At 47.8% G+C, this 23,838-nt stretch overlaps 1 protein-coding gene and 1 pseudogene across 1 annotated transcript in view; one reads left to right on the top strand and one right to left on the bottom strand.

Moving 5' to 3' along the window:
* Positions 1-2,249: 2,249 nt before the first annotated feature.
* LOC118615975 lies at positions 2,250-6,468 on the bottom strand (annotated as a pseudogene).
* Positions 6,469-6,920: 452 nt separating this feature from the next.
* Positions 6,921-23,838, top strand: part of DOT1L (DOT1 like histone lysine methyltransferase) — a 63,140-nt gene continuing 46,222 nt past the window's right edge. Inside the window, exons 1-2 of the mRNA XM_036281622.1 lie at positions 6,921-7,001; positions 21,912-21,955. Coding sequence (XP_036137515.1) covers positions 6,921-7,001; positions 21,912-21,955 — 125 coding nt within the window. The remainder of the gene's footprint in view (positions 7,002-21,911; positions 21,956-23,838) is intronic.

Below are 23,838 nucleotides of genomic sequence, written 5' to 3'. Positions count from 1 at the left end.
CCTAGGAGTGGAATCAGCAGACCATATGGTTTAAGTATGTTTAAGTTTCCCAGGAACTACCAGACTGTTTTCCACAGTAGCTGCATCATTTTACACTCCCACAAACCCAGACCTGGTTTTATGTTATTATTATTTATTTATTGTTTTATTAATCCTCACCTGAGGATATTTTTCCCATTGAATTTTAGAGAGTGAAAGGGAGGGATGGAGGGGGAGAGAGACAGACATACAGGCAGACAGAGAGAAACATCCATGTGAGAGAGAAACATAATTTGGTTGCTTCCCGCATGTGCCCCGACCAGGGTCAGGGATCTAACTCATGACCTTTTGGTGCTCAGACTGGCGCTCTATCCACTGAGCCACAATGGCCAGGCTATTATTCTTTTTGAAGGGTAACATACATACAAAAAGGACACAAATGCACTCATCTTAAGTGACTAGCTTAATAAATTGTCTCTCTCTCTAAGTAACCACCACCCAGACCACAATGTAGAACATATCCAGACCCCACCCAGAAGTCCCATATGCCCCTTCCCAGTCAACACACCCCAGAGACCACCTCTGTCTGACTTACCATTCAATGGTTTTTCCTGTTTTTGAACTTCGTGTAAATGGAGTTATAAAAGCAATTCCTGTTTTGTTGTGTTTGACTGCTTTCACCTAACCACTGTGGCTGAGCTTCCTCTAATCTGGTGTGTGTGTCAGTAGACACACTTTTCAATGCCGAGTGGTGTCCCTTTGTATAAAGATACAATTTATTCACCCATTCTGCTCTGGAAAGACATTTAAATCATTTCTAGTTGCCAGCATTCATGAATAAAGCCATTGTGAACATTCTAGAGCATGTCTTTCATTAGTGATAATAGACACTTATCTCTCTCAGGTGTACCTCTACAAAGGAAACTACTGAGACATGGAGTACATGTAGTTAGCTCTTGTGGGTCCTGCTGAACAGTTGTCCAACGTGGCTGCTCCAATTTGCATTTCCACCAGCAATGCAGGGAGTTCTAGTGGCTTTCCATCCTGGCCAACACTTGATATTATCAGTCTCTTTAATTTTGGCTCTTTGAGGGAAGGAATGCCCACCATGCTTTAAAAGATAGTGGCCAGACAATCAAGGTTAACTCCATCAGTCATAAGTCCTGTTGATGGCATGTACTGTTTTTTTTTGTTTTGTTTTTGTTTTTTTGCATTTATTTTCAGTTAGAGCTGGAGGGAGAGAAGAGAGAAAGAGAGAAACATCGACATGAAAGAGACACATCGAGTGACTGTCACCTACACAACCCCAACCAGGGCTGGGGACAAACTGCAACCGAGGTACTTGCCCTTAGCGGGAACTGAACCCAGACCTCTCTGGTCTGCGAAACAACGCTTTAACCGCTGAGCCAAACCGGCCAGGGCAATGGCATGTATTCTTGATGTGATCTCATGAGAAGAGCATTTTATCTGTTTGGGTCTTTTTCTCCAAATCCCATAATTCCAAGTCTAACCATTAAGAAAAAAAAAAATCACCAACAAATTGAGGAACAAAATACTTGACCAGTACTCCTCAAAACTTTCAAGGTATCCAAACCCAGAAAATTCTGAGAAACTGTCACAGCTCAGAGGAGACTGGGACAGAAAAGGATGTTAGGGAAAAACTAAGAAAATTCAAATTAAGTTTGGACTTTAGTTAATAATAATGTATCTAGATTGGTGCCTTAGTTTCCACAAATGTATCATACTAACGACTTGTTACAAATAGGGGAACTGGGTACAGGGCCTGCAGGAATAGGAACATTCTGGCCAATCTTTACTACTTTTTGGTAAAGTGTATTTAACAAAGATAATACTGTAGTGATTTGAACATGCCTGAGCTTCATCTTTACTTTTTGACATCTGGATTTCTGCATTTTATGTAATAACAAAAGACTATTCCCAGCACCTGAGTAGATTGGGTTGTGAACAGGGGGTTTGCTCTGGAGCTGGAGACAAGATAATGGGGGAAGTGTGATACCTTCTGAAGTATTTAGAGACATAGGAGAGGATGAGCCAGGTCACTTAGGGATTGACTCTGACATAACTGGTGCCCTGATCTTTTCTTTTTTTATACTAAGTATTTTATTTGTATGCTGCTGCCAGTGTATATAAAATAATCACCCTTGTGGAACAGAAATTCATGAAAATTCAGAGAGGCAGATGTTAAGGACTGACAGAAGCAGAAGACTGTATAGTATGGCACATTGTAAGGTAAGTATTTTATACAGGCTTCCAATTTAATAACTCTGAATAGTCATCAGTTCAAGAAAAGTCGCTTAGAACACCATCAAAGATTCATTTCACTACAAAAAGGAACAGATTTTCTGGGGTCTGAAGGGATTGGTACTTGAAGATACTCCAGTCAGCAGGGGTCATGTTGAGCATTCTGCAGACAGAATTGTTTCAAAGCTGCAGCTGCCTGGGAAACTTTCACGCGGTTGAGCCTGGTTTCCAGCCTGGTTTCCAGCCGGAGCTGTTGAACCACTTTCTTCATAGCGGTGACGCTGGAGGAACCAGACATGGTCGACGCAAGAGCCGGACAGGTTTTGCCCTGATCTTTTCTATTGGAAGTGACTGTTTTGAGAGTTCAACAGCCAGCACCTGTCTTGTATCTGAGGCTACATTCAGGACTGTGTAGGTTGGAAATGCCTGGGAATTCATACTTTCATCAAACCCACCCCCCAAAAAACGGATAGAAGTTGTGTAGAAGTACCCTAGTTCCCTCATCTTTTGGGTGGGCTAATTCCAAGGTGTGTGCACCCAGTCTCTCTGATGGTGAAGCTCCAATTGCCCACTGTGGCAGCTGGCCTGAGAACCAACCTTTTTGCTACCTTCTCTTCCTTTGTGTCACCACTCACCATACCATACTGTTGTATGCACCTCTCAAATCATCAACCTGTACTCAAGCCCTCGTTCTCAGCATCTCCAGGGAACTCAACTTGCAATGGGGCTGTGCCAGTGATGAGAGGAAATACTCTGGAAAGAGATGCACAAGGGGTGATAAAGACCATCACAGCTGGAGTCCAATCCCACCATTCCAGCTCTGAGTGGTGGGTGGGATGGGTATGGCATTTGTCCTTTCATCCACAAAGCTTATCTGAGCCCTGCCTGGCTGCCCCATTCCAGGTCATCTCAGGATGCTGAGGTGACCAGGATAGAGTCCCTGCCCCCAATTGATTCTACAGGAACTACTGGTCAGATTATGTTAGAGCAGGGTCTCCTCCTTGGCACTGCTGACACTGGGGCTGGGTCATTCTCTGTGGGGGTGTCCTGGGCACTGTGGGGTGTTGAGCAGCATCCCTGGCCCCCACCCACTAGATGCTAGAGTACTGACAACCACAGATGTCCCCAGTCATCACACAGTAGCCCCTGGGGACAGAGTCACCTTTGTGAAAACAGTTGTGTTGAAACTGCCAGTATGGCCACGGGCAATCTCACCACCTTTAGGGTTGGGTCAGTGCCTGCACTGAAAGCTCTCTCTCTCTCCACCCCTTCTCCTGCTTTAACTCTCCCTGTGACATGACCCCTGTGTAATAAATTACATCTTGTCAGTTCATTATTCACTGCCTTCTCTAGAACATGAACTCTGTGAGGACAGGGATCCTTATCCAATCTCTTGGCTGTTATGTCCCCAGCACCTGGATGAGTGTCTGTTATGAAGTAGATAGATGCTTAATAAACACTAGTTGAACAAAGGCGTGAGTGGATGAATGAGTAAAGGGTTACAATGAAGGAAGGAAGGAGGGGAAGGTTTCCTTTCTGGCTGTGTGGGGGATGGAAGATCAAGCAGAGGGTCAATCCTAAATGGGGTGCATGATCATCTGGTTTGCCTGGGACCACAGGGTTTCCTGGATTTCCAGTCCCAAGACTGGTACAGTGCTGAGCAAATTGGAATGGTTGGTCATCTTTCCTAACCACAATAATAACTGCAACAGCAAATGACTTCTATTGATTAGGCACTGTTCTAGCACTTTCGATATTAATTCACTCAATCCTCACAAACATCCTGATGTCAGGACTGTTAGTAGCAGCTGTTTGTCAGAGGTTAGGTGTTTTACCCCATGACCAGACAGGAAAGCGTGGGCCAGGACTGGAATTCTGGTAGCACAGGGAGATATAAGGCATATCCTGGGACCTGGCCTTCTTGGGGGAAGGTGCAGGAAGGTTCTGGAGAAAATGAGGGGAGAGCAAGAGTGACACCAAACAGAGTCTAAGGAAGAATATTCTATGCAGGGGAATAACACATGTAGATAGCCCTGGGACCAAGGTCACACTGGGCTAGTGTTTGCTTTGACATCCCTCAAATGGGGAGGGAAGGTGAGGGAGGACATGGGGAGGGGTCAGACAGGAGCAGCTGCTGTGAGCTGCTCTCTGGTTGGTTGCCTGAGCCAGGGTCTGAGAGAATCTTGGGGGTTTCTCTGCAGAAAGTGGGAAGAAGGAGAGATAGAGGGGGAGGGAGAAAAGAGGAAGAGAGATGAAAGAGGAGGGAAGGGGTAGAAAGATATAGATGGGGAAAGAGAGACTGAGGTTGAGGGAAGAGAGGGAGGGGGAAAGAGAGAAAGAAGAGAGGAGGGAAGGAGAAAGGGGGAGAGGTGAGGGAGGAGGAGAGTTTCCTAAGGCACTGGCTCCAGCTGTTGCTGCATCTTATGGGATGAAAGCTTAAAATAGCTCCTAGTGCAGGGAGCCTGGGAGCCAGAGAACCCAACTGACTGGCTCTTCTCCCTGGTAGGAGGAGGGGTGGCTCTGAGCTTTGGGTTTCTCAGGCTGGGAACGGGGTACTTAGAAGGGACAGAGCAAGGACCCCTCTCTCTAGGATCTCCCAGGCCATCCTTGACTCACAAAGCTGAACCACTCTCAGCTGTGAACATCCCTGTGTAATCCCTTCCCCCACCCCATGGTAACCACTACCCTGATTTTAACCCTTCAGTCAGTGGGACCTTGGCTGGGACTTCACAAATGGAAAATGCCACATCTTCTCCTTCAGATCTGGTCCCTTCCCCTCAGCATTGCTTGTAAGAATCACCTACAGGATTGTGTGTGCTGCTGTCAGAACCCCACAGGGCTCCATTTTCAGCCTCCCTACCTCAAGCCTGTGTGAACTTGGGTACTTTGCTGCATATCTCTGGCTCTGAGGCACCTCCCCTGGGAAAAGCTGCATCATCTGCCCTCCTGGGCAGTTGTGACACTTAAGTGAGATACTGAAAGGACAAGTGGTTGGCTCCCTACCTGCACAGAGCCAACATACATATATAGTACATATACAATATATTTACACACATATGTACACATATACAATGTATATACACATATATAAATATATTGTTGGCATAGAGCCATGCTCAGTTGTCATAGTCAAGTGGCTGTGTTAGTCAGGATGTCCAAACAGAATCCATGGAACGTGTGTGTACACACACATGTAAATATATAATACATATGCACACGTATATATGTGTGGGTGTGTAATATATAGTATGTGTACACATCTACAATACATATACAATATATCCACATACATACATACTATATATACCTATACATTTGTAAAAGTGTTTATGTATAGTATATATGTATAAATATATATTCATACCATGTAGAATATAAAAAATACATGGGTGTGTGTATGTTTACATGTATGATATACACATGCATACCTACATAGTATACATGTGCACATATACATATATAGGTGTGTATATACAGTATGTTTACATGTATAGAAAGTACACATACCCACATATACACTATATATACACACATAAGTATGTGTGTATATTTGCTATGTATACACATGTACACACACTATTATACACATACATATATAGAGTTTTATGTCAAGGCGTTGGCTCACCTGATGGTGCTGCCATCAGGTCAGAAATCTCCAGCACAGGGCCGCAGCTGGAAACCCAAGGAAGAGCTGATGTTGCAGCCGGAGTCCTCAGGCCTTTGGAGGCAAGAAGTTTCCCTCTTTCTGGGAAACTTCATTTTCTTAAGACCTTCAACTCCCTAGACGAGGTCCACCCACAGTGTGGCGGTCACAACCTCCTTTACACAAAGTCGGCAGGTTTCAGTGTTAGTGTCATTTGAAAAATACCTAGGTGCCACATCTGGGACAAAGTATGCGGGCTTGAGGGCTAGCACAGTGAATACTAAGATTAACCAACCCGTGGCATTTATGACACTTGCCTTATCTTTCCCCATGACTATTGTCAGTTAAACCGGCAGCTGTGTGGGCAGGTGACTTCTTCCTTGCCAGCACTGAGTGGCCAGAGTTTGGGCCTAGCAGATACTCAATAAGCAGCATTCCTGTGAGTTCTGAACTTCGAGCTGGAGCGGAGGTCTGGACTCCGGCCATCATACGTAATAAAGAATTATGGTTTTATTATGGGGGGAGGGCCCCCTTCTTTCAAGGGGGCTCGAAACCTTCACCCCAGGCCCCGCGGGGTCCCCCCGGGTCCCCGCTTCACCCAGCTAGGGCGGCCGAGGACAGCGGAGGCCGCGCGTGCGTGCATTCGTGCGGGAGAGTCCATGGGGAGGGACGTCAGGGGAGGCGCGCGCGGCGCAGCGGGCGGGGCAGCGGGCGCGCGCCAGTGCCTCGCGCCGGGCCCCCCCCGCGCGCGTGTGGCGATTGGTTCGGTCCGGTTCCCGGCTCATTGTGTTCGCCTCACGCCGGTCCAAGATGGCGGCGGCGCTGGAGGCCCCGGTCCTGTGACTACAAAGAGGGAGCCGGGGGCTGGACGGGAGCGCGGCGGCGGCGGCGGCCGAGGCCCAGGCCGGGCCCCCTCCCCTCAGCCTCCCGCCCTCCCGCCCGCCCTCCTTCACTCTCCCGCCCCGCCCCCGCCGGCGGCGTCCCGCCCCTCCCCCAACCGCCCGACTAGCATGGTGCGGCAGCCGCGCGCGCCGACATGGGGGAGAAGCTGGAGCTGAGGCTCAAGTCGCCCGTGGGGGCCGAGCCCGCCGTCTACCCGTGGCCGCTGCCGGTCTACGTGAGTACCGCCCTCTCCTCCCCTCCTTCCGCCCCTCCCCCCGGGACCCCCGCCCTCCGCAGAGCGTGTTGGGGGCCCACCGAGCAACGTAACGACTAGATTCCAAAAACACTCCTGGGGACCCCCCATTCTTGCCTGCCGGGAGTCTCTGCAGCCAGACCCCGCGCCTCTGAGAGGTGCCCGAGACTGGGCTACCGTTGCCTGTGCGGGGCTGGGACCCCGGTCCCCCGGGCCCGGGCGACCGGCGAACTTGCCTTCCCGTGTTTATGTTCTGACATTCAGGGTTTCTTAATTGCTTTCTTTCTTTCTCTTTTTGTAGTTTATTCTTTGAGCTGTCAATGGGCTCAGCTTTATTTTTATTTTTGAGGATATCTTTTTCTTCTCTCCCCTAGTTTTTTTTTTTTTTTTTTAAGGCAGTTCGACCCCCGAATCTTGAGTGGTAGGACTGGCCGGATCAGAATGAAGCATTCTGTCCAGTAATCTTAAAAGGGTGGGCTGGCCAACCCCTTGGAAATTAGGCATTCTGTCCCCATAATTCTTGAGTGGGTGGGCTAGATGGACCCTTGAAAATGAGGCATTCTGTCCAGTAATCTTGAGTGGGTGGGCTGGCCGGATCCTTAAAAATAAGGCTTTCTGTCTCTAATCTCCAGTGATCCTTGGAAAATGACAGGCCGAGCGGAAATTTACAAAGTTGTCCCCTGGGTGATTCTAGAAATGCAGGGTGCGGGGTGGGCGCTTCGTCCTCTCGCCCTTGAGTTTGGTGTAGTGTGTGTTGGTGTCCCTGCGTACACGGTTGGGCAGGGCAGCAAGCTGTTGGGAGGGAAAATGTAGCAGGCGCCATGGGCCAGCGCCTTTGGGCGGCCTTTGGGGCGCCCTTTCGCGCGCGGGTCTTGCGGGGGCTAGACTGGGAGGGGCGGGGCCTCCAGGGGACCCAGCGGGGAAGCCCGCGCTCCGCCTCTCGCGCACCCTTGGAGTGTGTCAGTTTTTGGAAACGTTGTGCCCCAGGGCGGGGTTGAGACGCAGGGACCGAGATGCAGGGACCGCCTGGGAACTGGTGTCGTCCGAGGGTTTCATGGTTTCCAGCCTGCCTTGCACATCGTTGCTTTAGAGTTTTGCTCATCCCTCACCCGGAGGTGAGGTCGAGCCTGGTTCTGGCTTTTCCGGTTGGGCAACTCCGATGCGCGTCCTGCGGGCGACTTGAGCAGTGGACAGGGCTGGGAGCCGTCCAAAGCGACAGGAAACAGTGGGAGAACCTTCAAAACTCCAACTCTTCTACCAGTGTCTGTGGCTGCCCAGTGCATTGTTTAAAATGAATTATTTATTTTATTTATTTATCTTTTGTGGCATGTAGTATAATTCACTTTTTTTAAGGTTTTTTTTGACAGATCCATGGTAATCAGGCTACAGAACAATCACATCATTCCTCAGTGTCCCTTCTGCTGCTCTTTGCCACCAATTGCCTTCTCACCTTCTGACAATCACTGACCTCCTCTCTATACTTACAGTTTTGTCTTTTCCAGAAAGTTGGGTCAATGAACTCAACAGCACAGAGCCTTTTGATTGTGGCTGCTGCTTCTCAGCAAAACATACCTGAGATTCATCCATGTTGTAGTGGATATAAAAGTAATTTCTTTTGCCCTGGCTGGTTGCTCAGTGGTTAGAGCATCGGCCAGGGGACCAAAGAGGTGCAGGTTCTAATCCGGTCAAGGGCACGTTCCTGGTTGCAGTTTGGTCCCAAGCCTTGGTTGGGGTTGTGTGGGAGGCAAACAATTGATGTGTCTCTCTCACATCGATGTTTCTCTCTCTCTCTCTCTCTCCCTTTTTCTCCCTCCCACTCTATCTGAAGATAAATGGGAAAAAAAGTATCCTCAGGTGAGGATTTAAAAAAAAAAGTAACTCCTTTTTCTTGCTGTCCTATCCCAGTTTTTTATTGCTCCATTAGGCTGTCATTGGCAGGACACGGATATTTCCAGTTTGGAAGGGGATTACGAATAAAGCCACTCTAAACATCCGAGGGCAGGTTTTTATGTGAACTTGAGTTTCACCTCTCTTGGAAAATGCTTAGGAGCAGGAGGTTGTGCTGAGTGTACAATTAACATTTGTGCACCTTACAAATTAGTATTTTTGAGCATGGAACGAGTTAAAACCACCAAGACCCAGCATCCAGGCATTTTATACTAAGGTGAAAATTGATCCAGAGACACTCATCTTGTTTCTATCACCTGCTTTTATTCGGGTGGAGCAAGGCCACAGGGATTTGTAACCCTTGTAAATAAGTTCTCCTGAGTTGAGACCTGGCTTTCTAGTGTTGAATGGTTTTGAACTACAGAGTGTCTTTCCCTTGCTGGTCCTGGCCTCGCTTGGCCGGGGATGGGGGTGTGCTGTCCACTTGGCCTGGTGCACCACCTGATGTCAGCAGGTCCCTTCCTGGTGTGGCTGTTCCACTGCCCAGGTTAGCCCAGTGAAATTCTCAGCTAGCTGCCAGGGCTAGCAGCAACTTGACTTTTCAGTAACTTCTGTCAATCTTCCATTTCCCCACTGAGAACTTTAGGTTTTCACGGAAAACGAGGGGCAGTACTTAGAGAGTTCATGTTTTGTGATGACTCAGTGATGACTACATGAAGAAAATGGACTTTTTCAGAAGCTTTACTTTTTGGAAGGTCAAATTACTCATGTGACCACACATTTGAAATGACTGAGCTTGTTCACTGATTCATTCCTTCTTAGCACGTCCTGATAATTTGCAACATTCCTGGGGGTCACAGAGGACAGTAGACAATGTTCTTATTCTCAAGAAACTTATAGATGAAGGAAGGTGAGTGATGTAAAAGCACAAAAGTTAGCAGAGTTGTAGTACCCATGTATATAGATAGGGTTAGCTGAGGTTCCAGAGGGAGGAGCTGCCACTCTTGCCCTGGGGGAGGTGTGGATAGCTTCTCTGAGGAGGGGCATCTGTAGGAGGAAGTGCAAACAGCCACAACTGCCACACTCAGAAATGTCCAGCCTCGGAAACTGGCTTTTGTGCAATTGACAAACATGATGGGAAAGCTGGGCACATTCTGTTCCTTCGGTGACCGAGTTTCTGATACCCACTTGCAGTTCACAATGGCATCATTTTTAAAGCAGGATGGCCCTTCTAGAGTGGGAAACTAGGTCTGAACTCAGAAGGGAGTAAATGGCATCTTGGGTTGCTGGGTGGCAGGGCAAGAATCTTAGAGAGGAAGGCGTGCAGGGGTCTTTTGTCTGGGTGACTTAGTAAGGCTGTGGGCGAGGGAGCAGCCTCAGCGTGACTGTCTCCACCCTCAGCTTCCTACTGGGAGCCCACTATTCTCTGATGAGTGCCCTCTGAGCAGTCATGCCCTTAACACTGGCAGTGAGTAATAGCTGAGTGGGCAGGCCAAGTGAGCCAGCCATCCTGTGACTCAGAAGATATTTTCTGATCTGACCTCTGTCTGTGTGAGTCCTGCCTAATCCGAGTTCAGGTGGAAAGCAGATTAACCCTTCCATGGCTTCTTGTGGGTGAAGTAGCCAATTTAAAAGGGGAAGGGGCCCTGGTTGGGTAGCTTAATTGGATAAGGCATTGTTCCTATATACCAAGGTCTCGGGTTCGATTCCGATCAAGGGCACGTAACTAGGTTGCAGTTCCATCCCAGTCAGGGTCAAACAGGAGGCAACCAATTGATGTCTCTCTCTCACATCTATGTCTCTCTCACATCTATGTCTCTCTCTCTTTCTCTCTCTCTTTCCCTCTCCTTCTCCCTCCCTCCCTTCCCTCTTCCCCTCTCTCTCTCTCTCTCAAAAAAAATTTTTTTAAATAATAGTAACGGTAAAAAATAAAAGGGAAAGGGATGATCAAAAAAGTCTGGTGTGCCCTGGCCAGTTTGGCTCAGCGGTTAGAGCGTCGGCCTGCGGTCCGGAGAGACCCGGGTTCGGTTCCCGCTAAGGGCACGTACTTCGGTTGCAGTTTGTCCCCGGCCCTGGTTGGTTGTGCGGGTGGCAGCCGCTCGGTGTGTCCCTTCACGTCGATGTCTCTCTCTCTCTCTCTCTCTCTCCCTCCCCCTCTATCTGTACAAAAAATGGGAAAATATCCTCGGGTGAGGAAAAAAAAAAAAAAAAAAAAAAGTCTGGTGTTCCACATGTGGCTGTTAGTTTTCATACTCTAGTCCCTAAAATCCAAATGCCTGCTGTCCTGATGGATGGGAGCTGGAAGGAGTCAGAAGGGCCCTAGGAACTTTGGGCATTCACTAGGGAGGAGGAAGCAGAGCTATAGGAGACCCACCTACCCAGTCTCCTAGGACCTCCATCCTTTTTTTCTTTTTTTTTTTTTATCCTCACCCAAGGACATTTTTCCATGTTTTGTTCAGATAGAGTGGGAGGGAGCGAGAGGAAGGGAGAGAGAGAGAGAGAGAGAGAGAAACATCGACATGAAAGGGACACATCGAGTGGCTGCCACCCGCACGACCAACCTGGGCTGGGGACAAACTACAACCGAGGTACATGCCCTTAGCGGGAACTGAACCCAGGTCTCTCCGGACCGCAGGCCAACGCTCTAACCACTGAGCCAAACAGGCCAGAGCCATCCTTTTTTTCTTAATTAAACTTTTTATTTTGAGATGATTGTAGAGATACCCCATGTTCTCTTTACCCAGTTTCCCCCAATGGTGACATCGTACACAATTAGAAAATACTATATAATTATATTTATCCAATTCCAGAAACGGTGTCCCTATCAGTTGTCACTCTTATTCACCTCCCCAGCACCCAGCAACCACTAACCCCTTTCCCATCTCTGGACTTGAGTATGCTAGACATTGCACATACATGAAATCTGGCTTCTCTCAATGAGCGTCATATTCAAGTTTTACCATGTAGTGAGTGTCAGTGCTTCACTCCTTTTCATGGCTGCATAATATCCCCCTATAAGGACAGGCCAAGTTGTGGGTTCTTGAGGCCCTGGTGAAGCATTCATTTGGTCCTCATACTGGGGGTGGGGGTGACCCCAAATGAATTGTTGTGGCGCTAACAGTGTCCACTTGTTGGAGGTAGAAATATCTGGAACTTTCAGGGACACAGTGTGTCTTGGCTTTCCAGATTCCAGAGTCGAGTCTCTGCCCACCACTTGGTGGCAGGGCCTCCTGGGCTAGTTCTCCCGATCAGAGGGGCCTCATCAGTCCCCCCTGTGTTGTCTCCCTTCCCCTCATACCCTTGGCCTCAGGCTGGGGTGGCCTGTGGCAATAAAGTATTTTCTCTGATGACAGCAAGAAAAGTTCTGGGATGAAAGTTTGGTCATTATGTCCCACTGTCCCACCAGTGTCACTTCTTGACAGCCACTTTGTGAAGCATTTGAGGGGATTTTTTTTAGAAGCTGGGCACCTTGGACTGTTACTGAGGGGCTAGTTTTTATTTGATTTAAAAATTTTTTTTTTTTTTTTTGGGTATATGCCCCTAGCGGGAACTGAACCCAGTACTCTGGTCCGCAGGCCAACGCTCCAACCGCTGAGCCAAACTGTCCAGGGCTAAAATATGTTTTTATTGCCCCGTTGGTGAGGCTCAGTGGTTGAGCGTCGACCCATGCACCAAGAGGTCTCCAGTTCAATTCCCAGTTAGAACACATGCCCAGATTGTGGGCCAAATCCCCAGTGTGGGGCATGTAGAAGGCAGCCAATCAATGTTCTCTCTCATTGATGTTTCTATCTCTCTTCTCCCTCTTCCTTCTTCTCTCTCTAAAATCAATGAATAAAATAAAATAAAATGTTTTTATTTTTTTGTTTGTTTTTTACAGAGAAAGGAAGGGAGAGAGAGAAACATCTATCTCTGTGAAAGAGAAACATCAATTGACTGCCTTCTGCACATCCCCTACTGGTGATCAAAACTGAAACCCGGACATGTTGCAGGAATCGAACTGGGACCTCTCAGTCCATGAGATGATGTTCAATCCACTGAGTCACACCAGCCCGGCTAGGCTAGTTTTCATTAAAGCAACTGGTTTTCTTGTCAAACTATCTTTTTTCTTAGCTCTGTTCCCTGGGGCTATCGGTGACACTTGTCCTTTTGTGGATATCTAACCCCTCTTTCCACACATCTCCCGAGCTACCCAGAGTGTAGGCCATCCCATGTCTGGTCCCAGCTCTGCAAGGACCCAGGCCCTCTGCGGACCTCATGTTCAGGGTCAACGAAGTATATGAGGACTAGCTGGTGGAACTAGCACATGAGCCACATGTGTACTTTCAGCATTTTTAGTAGCCATGTTAAAAAAGACAAAAGAAGGTGAGATAAGTTTTTATAATGTATTTTATTTAACTATTACCAAAATCCTGTTATTTCAACATGTAATTAAAAATTTAAGAACTTTTTTTGGTATGTCTTTGAAATTAGTGTTTCACTTAGAGCACAGTTTGGTTCAAGACTAACCCATATCAAATGCCTCATAACCCTAGGTGGTCCATGGCTGCCTTGGGGATGCCTCTAGATCCCTCTTTCTCATGGGGGCTTCTTTCTCCAACCACAGAGCTTATTGTGCAGGACTGTGGGACTGTGTTTGCACAGTGGGTGCCACCACCTGAATGAGGTCTAGGGGTCTTTGCTCAGCAGGGTGGGCATTCATGAAAACCAGTGGTGCTGGGATGGTATTGGGCAGGATTTCTTTGTCCCGTGGAATTGGAGGGTCTGGGGGCTTCAGATCTGGTGGGCAGGGTGTATGTAGATATAGCTCTGTCCTCTGGCCAGTCTTTGTTGCCTGGCTTGTGCAAGTCAGAGTTGGCACTGAGCATCGGTGGCTGGGCAGTGTGGCCCTGCAAGGAGAGATGCTATGGAAGTGGCAGCAGGAGATGAGCCCTCTGTCCTGGTAAGTCACTGGTGGCCATTATCTTAGCTTTGTCTTCTGTCTGAGCAGAAGAGGTTGCCTGATGGCGGGAGGAAGCACAGGTCAGGGCTGGATCAGCCCAGTAACAGTGCCGACTCAGCACCCTCCTCACTGAAGAGCAGCATCAGCCACCCCTTTTGTTCCCTTTTGTAATGTGACATTATTTGGGGGGCCATGTAAGCATAGTTTTTTTTAGTACATGTGCTGCCGAAATGAGCATAGTTTTTAAAACTAGTGAGCTCAGCCCTGGCCAGTTTGGCTCAGCGGTTAGAGCGTCGGCCTGCGGTCCAGAGAGACCCGGGTTCGGTTTCCGCTAAGGGCACGTACTTCGGTTGCAGTTTGTCCCCGGCCCTGGTTGGTCGTGCGGGTGGCAGCCACTCGATGTGTCCCTTCTCATCGATGTTTCTCTCTCTCTCCTCTCTCTCCCTCCCACTCTATCTGTACAAAAAATGGAAAAATATCCTCGGGTGAGGATTAAATAAATAAATAAATAAATAAATAAAATAAATAAAATAAAACTAGTGAGCTCAAAAGCAGTGATTGGATGAAGACTGTTCTGCAGCTTCTCGGAGTGCATTTACTACAATTGATTGAGACTTCCTGCCTCACTGTCCCTTCTCTCCTTGTGCTGCCTCCTGTCCCAGAGCCCTGGTAATCATTGCTGTGTGAACATGGGTACTGTGAGCCTGGGGAATCATCTCCACTGGACAGATCTCTCCATGGGTCTGTATGTGAGAGCAGAGGTCTGGCAGTAGGACCAGGACAAATAGGAAGGCTTTCCAGCACAGGCACTTCCCCGGAGGGCCCCATGTACAGATGAGAGTCATGTGCAGGGTCTATGTGACCCATCTGAGATCCCATTTCTAGAAGCAAACTCAAAAGCACTGTTAGATTCAAACTCAACTAGTCTGTCCTGCCTGCAAACCTCCTTGCAGAAGAGGCTCACTTGGTTAATGCTCTGCGATTGTTGCCTTGAACATGCTAGCCATTTTTTAACAAGTCATCTGCATTTTCCTCTTGTCTCACACACCACAAATCTGGCCACCCTTGGCCATCTGGCCCACCATCTTTGCCCTGGGCGCCACAGCAGCCTGGTTTCTTATTCCTCAGGCCTGACCTCTAACTGCCCACCCTGTACCCCATCAGTGCCTGCTCTCTGCCCGTTTCTCCTCTGCTCCAGCCATTTGCCAGTTGTTTTTTGCTCTTAATTTGTTTGGACATGGTTCCTGCTTATTTTGAACTAGTTAAGGGGCTATCATGATCAATACTTGAATTGACTATAAAAAGAATAAACCTTAAACTAATTACTTTTGTTCCCACCTGAGCAATGGAGAGCCTCAGGCCCAATTAAAGCATTTAGCCTAATCTGTAAGCCTGCTGCCCCACTTCAGGGGCACCCACACTCCTGGAAGTGGGGAGTGAGGTGGTGAAGAAAAGGGACAGTATGAGATAGGCACCTGCAGGGCTTGGCACCACCCCTCTGGTTTTCCTCCAGGACAGAGAGTTTTCTGGATGCCTGTTGACAAGGTGTAAGTGGACCATGTCCGATCTCAATCCTTCAGACAGACCTCTACTCATTAAACCCTGCCATTTAAACACCCAGAGATGCCAAGGTTTCAGGTTCTATCCCTGGTCAGGGCACATACAAGAATCAACTAATGAATGCATAAATAAGTGGAACAAAAAATTACTTTTTCTCTTTCTCCTTTCCTCTCTCTCTCGCTAAAATCAATAAATTAATGAAACTAGACCACCAACTTACACCATACACAAGAATAAACTCAAAATGGATAAAAGACTTAAATGTAACCCATGAAACCATAAAAATCCTAGAAGAAAATGTAGGTAGAAAATCTCAGACATCATACATAGCAGAATTTTCAGTGATAAAATGCCTAGGGCAAGAGAAACAAGGGAAAAAAGTAATAAATGGGACTGCATCAAACTAAAAAGTTTCTACACAGCAAAAGAAACCAGAATCAAAATGAAAAGGTAATCCACTCTCCGGGAGAACATATTTATCAAGATATATCAGATAAGGGGTTAATATCCAAAATACATAGAGTGCTCATACAACTCAACAAAAGGAAGACAAACAGTCCAATTAAAAAATGGGCAGAGGACCTTAATAGACACTTCTCCAAACAGGACATAAAAATGGCCAGGAGACATGTGAAAAAAATGTTCAACATCTCTAATCATCAGAGAGAGATGCAAATTAAAACTATGAGGTATCACCTCACACCTGCCAGAATGGCAGCCATCAACAAATCCTCAAACAACAAATGCTGGCGAGGACATGGAGCAAAGAATAGCACACTGCTGATGAGAATGCAGACTGGTGCAGCCACTATGGAAAACAATATGGTGTTTCTTCAAAAAATTAGAAATGGTACTGCCGCCCTGGCCGGTTTGGCTCAGCGGTTAGAGCGTCGGCCTGCGGTCCAGAGAGACCCGGGTTTGGTTCCCGCTAAGGGCATGTACCTCGGTTGCAGTTTGTCCCCGGCCCTGGTTGGTCGTGAGGTTGGCAGCCACTCGACGTGTCCCTTTCACATCGATGTTTCTCTCTCTCTCTCTTCCTCTCTTTCTCTCCCGCTCTATCTGAACAAAAAGAATGGAAAAATGTCCTCGGGTGAGGATGAAAAAAAATGGTACTGCCATTTGACCTAGTGATCCCATTTCTTGAAATATATCCTAAGAAGCCTGAAACACCAATCAAGAAGAATATATACATCCCTGTGTTCATAGCAGCGCTATTTACAATAGCTAAGATCTGGAAACAGCCCAAGTGCCCATCAGTAGATGAGTGGATAAAAAGGTTGTGGTACATTTATGCAATGGAATACTATGCGGCTGTAAGAAAGAGAGATCTCTTACTCTTTGAGACAACATGGAGGGACCTGGACAGTATTATGTTGAGTGAAATAAGCCAATCAGAGAAAGACAAGTACCACATGATCTCACTTATTAATGGAACATAATGAACAAAATAAGCTGTTGACCAAAAGAGATCCAGAGTCATGGAAGTAGGGAACACACTGACAAATCTCAGAGGGATGGGGGGGGTGGGAGGGATGGGAAGAGATAAACCAAAGAATTTATGTTCATATATGCACAACCAATTTACAGGGACACAAGGCTAGGGAAGGCAGGAGGGAGATGGGAGCAGGAAGGAGGGGGGTCAATGGGGAAAAAGGGGACCTCTGTAATTATTATTTTATTTATTTCAGATACAGTGGGAGGGAGAGAGAGGATGAGAGAGAGAAAGAAATATCGATGTTAAGGGATACATCGAGTGGCTGCCACCAGCACAAGCTAACCAGGGCTGGGGACAAACTGCAGCCGAGGTATGTGCCCTTAGCGGGAACCAGGAATTGAACCCGGATCTCGTGAGACCGCAGGCCAATGCTTAACTGCTGAGCCAAACTGGCCAGGGCTGTAATTATTATTTTTTTAATTAAAAAAAATTTTTTTATTGATTTTAGAGAGAGAGGAAGTGAGAGGGGGAGAGAGAGAAACATCGATGAAAGAGAATATTGATTGGCTGCCTCTTGCATGCGCCCCATTGGACATGTGTCTTGACCAGGAATCGAATTGGTGACCTCTTGCTGCATGGGTCAACACTCAACCACTGAGCCACACCAGCTGGGCATAATACTTTCAACAATAAAAAAATAATAAATAAGTAAAATCAATAAGTTAAAAAAAACAACTAGCCATACTGACCTCCTACATGTGCCATCACCCCGCCTTTAACATCTCGCCTCTTCCCTGTGTTCTCCATGTTTTAAAACTGTTCATCTTGGCTGGTTTGGCTCAGTGGTTAGAGTGTCGGCCTGAGTACCTAAGAGCCGTGGGTTCGATTCCCGGTCAAGGGCACGTACCTTGGTTTTGGGTTCAATCCTCAGTGCAGGAGGCAACCAATTGATGTGACACATCGATGTTCTCTCTTTCTCTTCCCCCCTTTCTCCCTCCCTCCCACTCTATCTAAAAGAAATCAATGGAAAAATATCCTCAGGTGAGGATTAAAAATAAAAAATAAAATAAGCCCTGGACAGTTTGGCTCAGTTGTTAGAGCGTCGGCCTGCTGTCCAGAGAGACCTGGGTTTAGTTCCCGCTAGAGGCGCGTGCCTCAGTTGCAGTTTGTCCTTGGCCCTGGTTGGGTCGTGCGGGTGGTAGCCACTCAATGTGTCTCTTTCACGTCGATGTTTCTCTCTGTCTCTTCCTCTCTCTCCCTCCCACTCTTATCTGAACAAAAAAAAGGGAAAATGTCCTTGGGTGAGGATAAAAAAAATAAATAAAATTAAAAAAAATTAAAACTCTTCACGCACCATAATTCCTGTCCACTGTGATCCCCATGTCTGTCCACAGACTCTTTTTGCCCCAGTGCTTGCCCCAGCTGGTCCCACTGTGTCCATGTAGAGCCCATGAGTGGACCCCTGTGCAGCAGTTGCTCATGGGCCAGCCAGGAGTGGCCTGTCCTGAATCTACGTGATCTACACCAGGAACCGTTTTTTGTTTGACTTTCTTTGGCTTTGGCGACTGTATGTGACAGAAGCAGCCCAGCACCCCCAGGGCAGAGTTGCGTGGAGCCACTGGAAAAGAAGGCAGCACCTTGAGAGGTCAGGAAGTGGGTGCCCTCACTGTAGGACACTCCCTGCCACCTGCCAGAGTAGTCTGTCTGGTTGTCTTGGGGGTATTTTCAATCAGTTACCTTCACTTCAAGGAGAGAAAGGAGAATGCTTTTCCCACCTGCCAGTGTAAGTTTTTGCTCCATCAGAGGAGGTCCCTGGGAGCTTGTTAGGAATGCAGGTTCTGGGCCCCTAGACCTACTAAATCTGACACTTGGGGGGTGGGCCATAGGCTTTTCTCTCATAAGTCCTGAACAGGATTTTGATTTTGGTCACCATCTGAGGACCCTGCCTCAGAGGGTCCTTCATTCCTGTCCTCCAGCTCTAAGTGATCCTGCAGAGCATAGGGCACTTCCTGTATATCGTTTTCCTGTTGCCAATGGGAGTGAGGAAAGTGGAGTTTGTGTTGGATCCAGTGAAGCAACCATTCTATAGTGCCCACTGTGGGCTCCTGGTGTATGCACCCCTTCGTTGATCTCTTGCCTGTACCTTGTATACTCTGGGCACACAAATTCCAGAAGTCATGTGGACTTGGGGTGAACAGGGTGTAAATATTTAGAATGATGGGCTCATGCCCTTGCAGGGGCATCTGAGAGACCCTCCTATCCAAACTCCTCCTAGGGAAATGGGGGGACAAACTGAAGGCAGAGCTGGAGCCACGTCCCCACCTGAGAGTTCTTGTTGTGGGTACTGTTCTCAAGTTTGTCTCCTAGTAAAGGAGTAAGTGGGGCACCTGCTGAAAGTGACAACTGGGTTCCTCACACCCAACTTCCCTCCCTCTGTGAGTGCCACTTCCACAGAGTCCCTGAGCATGCAAGGGTCAGCTTCTGGAAGAATAAGCCACAGGCCTCACACTTGAGTTGGGGAGGTGAGTGGTAGCATGAAGGACAGTTTGGTGTCATCTTGGTACATGACTGCCTCCTGTGCAGTGCACAGTTTAAGATGAAACAGTTGTTTTTTCACATGGTCCCCAAGGTGGGAGACCTGGTGAACCCCACGTACTAACCACCCAGTTTTCTCAGCTGCCAGTATTCTGCCAGACAGATTTTTATGGGAAGAGCCTCTCTCAGCTGCTGCATTTTTGGTGCTCTGGTACAAGTAGTGAGAAGAACGTGGGCATGTGAAGGAGACAGCATAGGAGTGTCCCTGCGAAATGAGGAGGGGGCTGGGCTGTCAATTATGGGTCCAGGGCTCCTGAAATGCAGGGGGCAATATGAGGAGGTATCCTTGCATAACGATACGGGCTGGACCGTCAATCCAGGGTCCAGGGCTCCTTTGATGGAGGGGAGAGTAGGAGGGGGTGTCCTTGCATAACAAGATGAGGACTGGACTATCAATCCAGGGTTCATCGGAGCTGTTCCCAGTCTGACCTTTCTCGGTTTGGATCTAACATCTCTGAAAATCTGTGCAGAAGTAAGACGAAGCCATGGCCAAGAGGTCACAAGAGTTCCTGAATCAATTACAGTATAGTGACCAGGGCTTCTAAAGTTACACTTCAGGACTGTGGGTAGAAACTGGCCTGGCCCTAAAAGGATCACTCTAAGATCTCAGGGTACAGTTGTCAGCTCCTCTCTCCCTCACAGTGAGGACTGTGGCCTGGTAATGGCTGCCAGCTGCATTGCATTCTTGGCAATTATGAATCACGCTGCTGTGAATGCTCATGTATGAGTTTCTGTGTAGACGTATATTCTCATCTTGTCCCCGCCTTGTTTAAATGATACCAGTTTAAGTAGTATTTGTTGCTTGGTTCTTAGTAAATGGGAGGACATTATTCTGAACACTAGAAGGATGGTCTTTTCTGTGCCTTAAAAAATAAGGTGTTGTACAAAAGGCTACACAGTGAGTGTATGATCCCATTTGTGTGAAATGTCCAGAACAGGCAAATCCATGGAGACAAGAAGTGGGTTAGTGGTTGTCAGGGGCCATGAGGGGTGCTAGGAAATGACTACAGATGGGGATGACCTTACTTTTGGGGTGATGGAATATTCTAGAATTAGTGCAATGGTTGCACAATACTGAGCATACTAAAAATCACTTGAAACAGGTGAGCTCTGTTCTATCTGAATTATATCTCAATAGAGCTATTATTTTAAACATAAGGCTTGTAGTGGCCAGTGTAGTTCAGTGGTTAGAGCTTCAGTCCACTGACCAAAGGGTTGCCTATTAGATTCCTGGTCAAGGGCACATGCCTGGGTTACAGGTATGATCCCCAGCCCTGGTTGGAGCATGTGAGTGAAGCAACCAATCAGTGTCTCACATCTCTCTCGCTCTCGCTCTCTTTCTTTCTCTTTCTCTTTCTCTTTCTCTTTCTCTTTCTCTTTCTCTTTCTCTTTCTCTTTCTCTTTCTCTTTCTCTTTCTCTTTCTCTTTCTCTTTCTCTTTCTCTTTCTCTTTCTCTTTCTCTTTCTCTTTCTTGCTCTCTCTCCCTCTCCATTCCTCCCTTCCACTCTCTCTAAAAATCAATGGAAAAAATATCCTTGGATAAGGATTTAAAAATTAAAAATAAGACTTAAGACCCCAGGGTATGAGCTATTTTGATTCTGTTTTTGGATTCTGAAACACACGAGGCACTCTACCCATGGTTGCTGTCCTCATTTTGTAAAGCAGTGGAAATGGTGGCCTGGGCTAAGAGGAGTCGTTGCTGTCACAGAGCAGCTTTTGGCAGGCTTTTCTCTCTGAGCTTATCCTTTTTGCTGACCCCCTGTACTCACCACTGTACTAACCCTCACTGAGATGGGGAAGGTATACTGCTTATGTGAGAGAAGGACAGAGTCACTTGATGTGTCCTGGTCCTGGTTTCTGCGCTGCCCACACCCTGGTGAAAGGCTTGGAACAATCCCTGAGCTTCTTTGAGGAAGAAGCCATGCTGAACCCCTACACAGTGGGGGCACAATCCTGGCCAGCAGAGGAAGTGGGGTGTGTCTTCGTCCAGGCTGGAGAATGGCCACACAAGCTCTCACAGTGTTTGTTATTGGCATTTCCCATTTTACAGATGGAGGCCTGGGAGGTTCAGTAATCAAAGCCAGTCCTTGGCATCCAGGCCGTAGGAGTGCCTGGGAGAAGCGCCAGTGGCCACTGGTGGGTGTGGGACAGGATGGTTGGGGGCATAGACTTCATCCCTTCCCCTCCCCTGCTGGGGAAAGAGCACTGCAGGAACAGGCCCTCCCTTAGGCAAGCGTGACCTAAGTAGGCAGGGGTCCCAGGACAGTACCCTAGTGCCACTACAGGGCTCTCTGGGGGGTCCTGCCTGAGTGGGGGCCTTGAAAGCTCACTGGGTGTGGAAATGCAGAGATGGGAAAGCCCAGGGGCTGCAGTCCCCATCCTTTAGTCCCTGGGCTCTGAGATGGCCAACCCCGCCATCAGTGGAGGGTAGAGGGACTGCTTGGTTAGCTGTAAACCCTGTCATTTTATCTTTCAGGACAAACACCATGATGCTGCTCATGAAATCATTGAGACCATCCGGTGAGTGTGGCATCTACTGAATTGGGTCTGGCCTAGGGCTCGTTCCCGTCTTTCCAGTGCACCCACCTTCTCCCAGCCCAGCCCCTCTTGGACTCCATGTCAGCATCTTGAGAAGACTTGAGAAGTGGGTGTCAGAGGTTGGTCAGAGGAGTCCAGGTTGTCTGGGTTTGGCCTGGACAGATCCTGGTGTCTCCGCAGGCTTTGGCTTCCCGTGGCAGGTGATGGACAAGGGAGCTCCCCCTTTCTCTACCCCTTGTTTTACTCTTTTTTCCATCTTTCTCTCCTTCTATTGGATTTGGTGCTGATTCAGCCATGGCCCCTTGGTGGGCTGGTTTTCCCTCTATACCCTCAGCAGCACTTCAAGAGCCCAGTCCATGAGAGTGCAGAGAAAAACACAGGGTATGTCAGTGATGACCTTGACAGAACCAGGAGGAAGGTACCCTTCACTATGTCTAACAGGTCTTCTCCCCTTTGGGGACTTGAAGGTCTGGAGCCAGTAGGGAGGCACCCTCCACTCTTTCTGTCATGGACCTTTTCCCCATGCTGAATTGAAAGTCTGAAACAAACTCAAGTGATGACAGTGGCTGCTTCCTGCTTGATATATCCCATGCTTGGGAACCCTGTTCTTTGTTAGTTCTCTTGGTAAACCCAAATGTGTGTTTACTGGCATCTCTCTGTGTTGTTCCTTAACATCCTTAGCCATGTAGCTACCACCTGGACCACATGCCATGAGCCTGCAGGGCCAGGCTGTGTTGTTTGTGGAAGAGTCAGGATGGGCATCTCCACCTTGCTGCCTGAGAGCTGGTGACCTAACAGGCCCTGCTGCTCCTATGGCCGATTTGGTTTGCTCTTGGGGCTGAGCAGAGCCTCCTTGCAAGATTGTTTCAAGAATTGAGTGAAATAGTTTGTGTCGATCTCTGAGCAGGGTGGGCCTGACCTGGTGCCATTGTTGAGATTTGGGATCTACTTATTTTTATAGTATAATCCATAAACCACTCAGTGGTGGAGCAGTGTTACTGGTTGCTTAGTTTTATTTATTTATTTAAAATATGTTTTTAGAGAGAGAGGAAGGGAGCGGGAGAGAGAAACCTTAATTGGCTTCTTCCAGTATGCCCCCCACTGGGGATGGTGCCCAAAACCCAGACATGTGCCCTGACCAGGAATTGAACCCATGACCTCTCGGTACATGTGACAACACTCAACTAACTAAGCCACACCAGCCAGCTCTGATTTATTTATTTTATAAGAGGCTGCTGGTTAGGTGGTAGGAGTGTTGTGGATGAGAGAGGAAGGGCTCTGAGCAGGCGGTCTGGTTCTCATCCACTCCCTGAAGGTGCTCCGTAGTGGTCGGCCTCTCCACTGGGTTTTCCTCTTCGAAGTAGGGTGTCTGGCCAGTTTGAAACTGTACAGCAAGCCTTTTGTTTGGAATATCCAGTTGGCCTGGTCCTCTCCCAGGCTGGCAGTGGCTGCTAACCTCCAGGCCTGAGCCTCACGTCCTGGATCTCAGAACAACTTGAACTCATCCCTCTTTGTCCCCACAGACATTTTCTTCATTGGAAGAGATGAGGGGTTACCTCCTTTTGTTTTTTCTCTTCTTTTACTTTTTATACTTTTACTTTTAAAAATGCAACTGAACCCTGGCTGGTGTGGCTCCATTGGTTGGGTGTTGCCTGTGCCTGGAAAGGTTGCTAATTCTATTCCAGGTCAGGATACATGCCCAGGTTTCCGGCTCAGTCCCCAGTAGGGAGCATGCAGGAAGTAACTGATCCATGTTTCTCTCTCTTTCCCTCTTCCTTTCTCTCTGTCTCAAAATCAGTAAAAAATCTTTTTTATTTTTATTTTATTTTTCTCCTCACCCGAAGACACTTTTGCATTTATCTTCA

The sequence above is a fragment of the Molossus molossus genome, unplaced genomic scaffold (genome assembly GCF_014108415.1).
Source record: "Molossus molossus isolate mMolMol1 unplaced genomic scaffold, mMolMol1.p scaffold_m16_p_4, whole genome shotgun sequence".
Classification (NCBI taxonomy): domain Eukaryota; kingdom Metazoa; phylum Chordata; class Mammalia; order Chiroptera; family Molossidae; genus Molossus; species Molossus molossus.
The sequence above is the reverse complement of the archived record's forward strand: the minus strand, read 5'-3'. Positions and strand labels throughout refer to the sequence as shown.